This window comes from Limulus polyphemus, unplaced genomic scaffold, assembly GCF_000517525.1.
Source record: "Limulus polyphemus unplaced genomic scaffold, Limulus_polyphemus-2.1.2 Scaffold3985, whole genome shotgun sequence".
NCBI lineage: Eukaryota > Metazoa > Arthropoda > Merostomata > Xiphosura > Limulidae > Limulus > Limulus polyphemus.
Genome location: NW_013669595.1, coordinates 70,764 through 78,176, shown reverse-complemented (window position 1 = coordinate 78,176; position 7,413 = coordinate 70,764). Strand labels below are relative to the sequence as shown.

The 7,413-nt window shown below is 31.6% G+C and overlaps 1 protein-coding gene across 1 annotated transcript in view; it reads left to right on the top strand.

Moving 5' to 3' along the window:
- Positions 1 to 291: 291 nt before the first annotated feature.
- The window catches only part of LOC106470408 (kinesin-like protein KIF2A), a 23,076-nt gene continuing 15,954 nt past the window's right edge, over positions 292 to 7,413 (top strand). Inside the window, exons 1-6 of the mRNA XM_013930962.2 lie at positions 292 to 464; positions 1,279 to 1,407; positions 1,982 to 2,135; positions 2,992 to 3,095; positions 3,984 to 4,146; positions 5,743 to 5,833. Of these exons, the coding sequence (XP_013786416.1) occupies positions 386 to 464; positions 1,279 to 1,407; positions 1,982 to 2,135; positions 2,992 to 3,095; positions 3,984 to 4,146; positions 5,743 to 5,833 (720 nt within the window). The 5' untranslated portion in view covers positions 292 to 385. The remainder of the gene's footprint in view (positions 465 to 1,278; positions 1,408 to 1,981; positions 2,136 to 2,991; positions 3,096 to 3,983; positions 4,147 to 5,742; positions 5,834 to 7,413) is intronic.

Below are 7,413 nucleotides of genomic sequence, written 5' to 3'. Positions count from 1 at the left end.
GTGTAAGGTTTCAGTAAAAACTTTTATTGCTGTCCATGTAATCCATTCTGTGCATGTATTATTCCTATAATGTTTTAGTAAATCTCTTTTTGTGGTCCGTGTGATCTTCCCTGTGTATATATTGTTTGTGTAAGGTTTCAGTAAAATTTTTGTCATGGTCTTCTCTGTAGATATACTGTTCCTATAAAGTTTCAATAAACCTTTGTTGTGGTCCTTCTGGTTAGTTGTGTGTACAAATTGTGGTTTCTATCTGTGTTCTCAACTCTTTAATGTAAATATATATTTAGGATCAGTTCGAACCCGCCAAAGTTATGCTCAGGCACGTTTGCAGAATGGACACTCTGAGAACAGTTTTTCAACACCAGCTCCTGCTAACAGTACTGTAATGGCCCCTCCTGCTGCACCTGTTTCAGGACCCCTCCAACCAACTCAGAAGGCTAACACAGTTGTGACTAATGCATCTTGTAAGTAGGGATTTTTATACTGTTTACACAAATAATTGTTCATTTTCAGATCCATGAAGTTATGAAAGGTTATTTGATTTGAGTTTGGTAGAAAGTGTATATGTGACATACCACTGTATGATTTGTTAGTCTTCTTCAGAGCTGTGATATGGGATAAACAAGGATGATAAAGAATATTTTGGGCTGTCTATTCCTTAGATGAATAGTGTTATGATATGTTAATGTAATATCTGATATTTTAATCTGAGAATTTTAAACAAAGAAATAGGTATTGATCCTATACATCGCTGATTCTCAGTAGACATACACAAATGTATGTATGTATATGTGTATATATATACTCTTTTTCTTTTTAATAAATTATAATATTGGAAAAATTGTTTACAGTTTTGTTAACGTGTCATCAAGTTCCAATAAAAGTTAGACTATGCCATTTAGGAAAGTTAGTTATAAATTCTGAAATAAAAATTATTTATTTTATCAAGCAGTTTTGTATTTTGTAGGAGAGGGAAAAGCTTTTATGAAATCGGAAGCATCAGTGAGTTTTTTTGGGGGGGGGGGGTACGGGAAGTTATCTACTTGGAAGTATCTTAAATCCTAAGATATGTGTTTAATTATAGTAAATAATTTATATAGTTGTAAAGAAACACAAGTTTCAAGCACAAAATTTTCTCTGATGCTTACCTTCATAAGTTAAATGATTAACATCAGAAAGTAGATTGGGGCTGAATCACACTGTTATTGATTAGAATTCTTGGAATGTTTGCTAGTTGTTCAGCTCTGTTAGGTTTAATGATTTTTTTCACCGTTATAGGTCAAATGGCACAACAACGCAATGCAGTCACACGGGCTGGTGCAAAATTAGGGTTGCGGGACAGAAGGCCAGGTTCCCTGACGGTTCCTGTGAAGAAAGGAGACATGCCATATAATGAAGACCCCTCAGGTAAAGTCTATTCAGATGGTTTTGAGAAATATTTCAACATTTTTTTTTTAACATAGCACTTTCTGTTGGTTGAAAAATGTGCTTAGAAGCTGGTAGTTATCAGAGATCATGCTTTATTACAACAACTTCCTTTCACGTTCATAATTTAATGATAGAGGTTGTTGTACAGCTTTAACACCGAAAAACAGGTGAACTTGTATATATTTTGGATTAAAGAGAGACGTGTTTTTAAAAATGAAATTGAAAGGAAATCTACTTTTTATTTACAAGACAAAAATCATGTTTGATTTATTTCAGTATGTTATAGATAAAGTTTTGGCTGCTTGTTGTTAAAATGGGATAACTTTACTGAGACTCTCTTCAGGTCATAGTTTGTGTATATACTAAGACCTTTCTTAGGTCATAATCTCTGGGTATAGTGAGACCTCCCTCTGGTCATATTTTCTGTAGTTTGATACACATTTTGGTTAATCTTGAATATTTTTTCAACCACAACATTTAAAGTTTTTTCTCAGGGTTGCTAAAGTTCCAATACAGATTTTGAAAGAATGACTATTTTGTATTGTTTTAAAAGCTCGGAGAAGATCAAATGTAGTAAAAGAAGTGGATAAAATTAAAAAGCAGAGAGAAGAGAGAAGGATGCGACAAGCTGAACAGAAAGCAGAGAAACAAGAGCTTATGAATATTGATCCGGGAAATCCAAATTGGGAATTTATAGGAATGATAAGGTGAATATTTTTTAAGATTGAGTTTTCACTTATTTTATTATTTTTTTAGTGGTATATAGAGTTCTTTAGAAGTATAAAAGCTTAAATTAACTTGATTAGAAGATATGCATTACAATCAAGAAACATAACTTATTTCTATCAGCTACACAGCTGTAATAACATGCTCATGTTGTTGTGCAGTCAATATAATTTTAAAAAGTTAAATGTTACCTATTTGTTTTTTACTTTTATTAGAATTAACAAAAAATGTCTACTGATATAAAAGAATTTCAGCTTCTTAGATATTTATTATTTCTTGGGGGGGGGGGGTGTGTGAATGAAATATAACTGTAGTGTTAGAATGTTTTTAAACCGAGTTAACTGTGCTCTGCACTTTGGAGCCATGTGTTCATCATAAAAGTGGTAGTCAAATCCCACTATTTGATTACAGTAACCCAGTAGGTGGTGTTGACCAGCTTCCTTCCCTCTGGTCTATCACTTCAAAATTAGAGACATCTAGCACAGATAATTCCTGGAGTTGCTTTGTGCAAAATTCAACAACGTGATTTAGCTTGGATACAAATGTCTGAATATATGTGTTTTTATGTAATAAGTGATAAAATAATTACCATTAACCTTAGTAGAACTTGGATGTTGATGTCTGAATCTCTCTCTCTCTCTCTATATATATATATATATATGAGTGTGTGTGTGTGTTTTAGGATAATTAAGGCTTATGGTAATATTAACATAAAAAGTTGTAGATACTGGTTGATATCTCAAATGATATAAAAGATTGTTTGATCATAGAAATAGGAATATTTTACGGTGTATCCATGCATATGTTTGGGATTGATACTAAAGTTTATTTTGAAAGAGAATACCAGTCCCAACTTGAGTACAGACCAATCATGATGAATGATCCCGTTCAAGTCCAACAGATTTGTGTTGCAGTCAGAAAAAGGCCCCTGAACAAAAAAGGTAAAGGAGTGTTTTTTATTCTTATGGTGGTGTGTTAAAGGAGTATTAACTTGTGTTAATACATACTGAAGTAGACTGACTGTCTTATGTTTAAAAAAGAAAGAGAAATTATATATATACATAATATTCTAAAATGTCACCTATATTTAAGGGGAGGGTACAGGTACACCTATTAAAATTATCATTTGGGAGTCATCAGAAACAACAACAGATGTGGTTAAAAAAATTATCGTTATTCCTGTTTGAAGGGACATTAGATGTTGAAGTTGTTCTGGTTTTAAATTATCATTATGTCTGTTTGAAGAGACATTAGATGTTGAAGTTGTTCTGGTTTTAAATTATCATTATGTCTGTTTGAAGAGACATTAGATGTTGAAGTTCTTCTGGTTTTAAATTATCATTATGTCTGTTTGAAGAGACATTAGATATTGAAGTTCTTCTGGTTCTGTTTTCTTCCATATAAAAGTAGAGATGAATAGAGTAACAAAGAAGTAGACAGATAGGTGAGTAGATAGATAGAAAACCTCATAAAGTTCTGTGAAAAGTAAATGCTGTTTGTTTAAAACAAAAGCCTAGTTTTTAGTTTATTTTCGTTGTCAGTTTTATTACCTAGTGTAAATTCTATATGACTTAAGGCAATACAAAGTATGTAAATATTTTTTGTTTTGGGATAATACTTTGTGTATGTTAGACACCATAAGTTAGTTATTTGTACTGTAAGTGTGTAAAGCAGTGAGAAATGATGCCTTCTGTTATAAATAAAGGACTTTTTGTTTTTCTTCACATTTGTACGTGTGATTAAACTGTTTTTAGGTTTAAAGGTAACAATTTTTTAATAAAAATAGATATATCTTCTAAAAATTATTTTCCAATAATATTTTGAAATAGAAAACATAAGAAAAGAAGTGGATGTAGTCACTGTACCAAATAAAGAACTTACCGTGGTTCATGAACCCAAGCTCAAAGTTGATCTCACCAAGTATCTGGAAAATCAAGTCTTTAGATTTGACTATGCCTTTGATGAGTCATCTGATAATGAATTAGTCTACAAGTAAGTGTTGGCAAGTTGTCTGATAACAAACTGGTCTATAAGTAAGTCCACGAGTAAGTATTGGTAAGTTATCTGATAATGAATTAGTCTACAAGTAAGTTTTGGCAAGTTGTCTAATAACAAACTGGTCTATAACTAAGTCCACGAGTAAGTATTGGTAAGTTATCTGATAATGAATTAGTCTACAAGTAAATGTTGGCAAGTTGTCTGATAACAAACTGGTCTATAAGTAAGTCCACGAGTAAGTATTGGTAAGTTATCTGATAAGAAATTAGTCTACAAATACATTTTGACCACTTGTCTGATAAAGATTCTTGAATGAGTGTTGTGCTTCCAAATGTAAGAAGAAAAACTTTGATAAATGATAATAAAGAATAAACTGACATATCTAAATGAAAACGTTTTCCAGTTTATTTTCTGTGATGTTTCGAGCAGACCCCTTTTGTCAGGCAGAAAAGACCACATTACAATTAAATTAGGCTTAGAAATAGTCATTAAATATTAAAATAATACAAAGATTCTAATTACACATGTTCAATTTGGATCATAGTGGCTGAAATACTGATAAAAACATTGTTGAACTTATTACTTAAATATTATTAAATAATATTTAAAAAAAATTTTAAAAATAATAATATAATCCAGGGAACTAAGTTTAGGAAGGAAAAGACTTCCGTAGGTAAGGTTGAAGAGTAAAATTTGACCAGGACTAAGAGGTAAGGTTAATGCATCTAAAGAAAAGGTTTAAGGGAATGAAATTAGAGAAAGGGTTGAGGGATTTTTATAATTATTTGAAAGGAAATCTTTTGTGTATACCATAAGGGGATCTAGTGTTGCATTAAATCTCCCTCTTCAACCTTTATTGTTTTATTTTATTAGGCTATAATTTTGCAAACTTATGTTTATTATCTACCTGTGTTTACATTTCTAAATCCATATTTTAGTTCTTCTAATTACATCTTTTCCACATTCTTGTTAATTTTAATGATATTCATGTAACGAGCTAAGCATGTGTAATTAGAATCTTTGTATTATCTTACCTCTTAACAATTATTTCTAAGCCTAATTCAATTGTAACATGGTCTTTACTGCCTAACAAAGGGTGTCTGTGAACACATTAATATTTACAAATTGTCTGATAATGGACTAGTTTATAGTGAGTGGTATTGGATTGTTTGGTAATGAAATAATGTCATAAGTGTTTTGAGTCATTTGATAACAAATTAACCAATAAATACATAACATTAATAAAATTATTATCAACCACTGAATGTACTAATCTTTCTTTTATATACACTTCAGTAAAATAATAGCTGTAGTTACGAGGAAAGAGTTATCACATTGGTGATCTTTCTAGATGAGTTTTAAAAATATGTCCAAATTTCTGAAAGATCCAGACCACAAAGAACACTCATCTAAAACTGTACAAAATTTTTGAAGAAATAAATTTGTTACAGTTTGGACTAAACATGAATTAAAAAAAAAACATTTTTGTGTATATACTACTTTGATCTAGATCTCATTTAGTGATGTGTTTATTTTTTGTTTATTTATATTTTAACTGTACTCAAGGAGCAGTATTTGTCTTTTACTTAGATTTACAGCTAAACCCTTAGTGCAAACTGTTTTTGAAGGAGGAATGGCTACTTGTTTTGCATATGGTCAAACAGGAAGTGGGAAGACACACGTAAGTTTGTTTCTTATTTTGATTATTTCCTGAACTATGGATAGATCATATTGACATTTCTTTGTATGTTGTTTTAAAATTTTTCTTCTCACAGTTAACAAAAAAGATTTCAGAGACTTACACTCTGACATCAGTGTAAGTGTTAGGTGCAGCGCAGCTGTGAAAAAATACTTCATAGGGTTCTCAAAATCAAGGCCAGAAAGAAAAACATGTGGCAGTTGAACTGCAGATGCCCAGCAGAAAATCACTTCAGACATAACTAGTGGTATAGCTGTGGTGGCAAAATTGGTTATGATACAGTTTTGCCTCATGCAGCTCCTGGTAATAAAGATGGTTATGATACAGCTGTGCATCATGCAGCTCCTGGTAATAAAGATGGTTATGATACAGCTGTATATCATGCAGCTCCTTGGTAATAAAGATGGTTATGATACAGCTGTATATCATGCAGCTCCTGGGTAATAAAGATGGTTATGATACAGTTTTGCCTCATGCAGCTCTTGGTAATAAAGATGGTTATGGTACAGTTTTGCCTCATGCAGCTCTTGGTAATAAAAATGGTTATGATACAGTTTTGCCTCATGCAGATCTTGGTAATAAAGATGGTTATGATACAGCTGTATATAATGTTTATTACCAGAGCTGGATGGTTATGCTGCAGCTGTGCATCATGCAGCTCCTGGTTAATAAAGATGGTTATGCTGCAGCTGTGCATCATGCAGTTCCTAACAGCATTATTTCAGAGATTCCTGAAAAACTCCTTATTAAGCAGTTTCCTCCTGATTTTGTTGGAAGCTAATAATTAAAGTAAACCACAGTTTTCTGATCTTTTCTTACTAGTTTGAGAATATGAAGAAGACAAATAACAGTTTGTTTGTATAGAGCCTCTTTATTTCATACAAAAGCACAACAGGGATGAACATTTCCCATGGTGGTTTCCTGCTGTTTTAAAACTGGCTATTCATGAGTTTGATACAAATCATATAAGAAAAAATTTGAAAAGGAAATTCTCTTGAATATGCTGTGGAAAACCTTTGTTACAAGCCTCAAAAGTAAACACTGGAGCCTGAAAGTCTGTTTAGCCCTATCTCAATGGTTCTTCCTATGGTCAGGGGTGAAAGAGCATGGCATGTCATCACGTTTGTAGACTAACATTCAAAATTTTATTGAACTACAATTTTATGAATGTATGTCAATAAGTTTGGTATCAAATTATAGATTATAATTCAAATTTTAGTATCATACATTAGTTAATTTCTTAATTTAAAAGTAAATGTTAAAAAAAATTCCTTAATATCAATTTTTGAGTGGTATGTTGAGTGCAACTTTGGTTCAAATTACATGTTTGTGATGTCAAAATAAAATACAAAGTCTTTTGTTTCTTACAAATTATAAACTCAAATTACCGAGTTTGACAAGTTAGAATATAAAATAAGAACCTCCTATCTTTTCTATTTTCTGAGATATTATTATATTTAGTGAATCACCCAAGTTGGCCCTGCCCACCTCTTCCACTTTTGGAAATACTTGCTTACATACACCTACATTGCTCTCTGATGTGTGTGTGTGTGTGTATATAT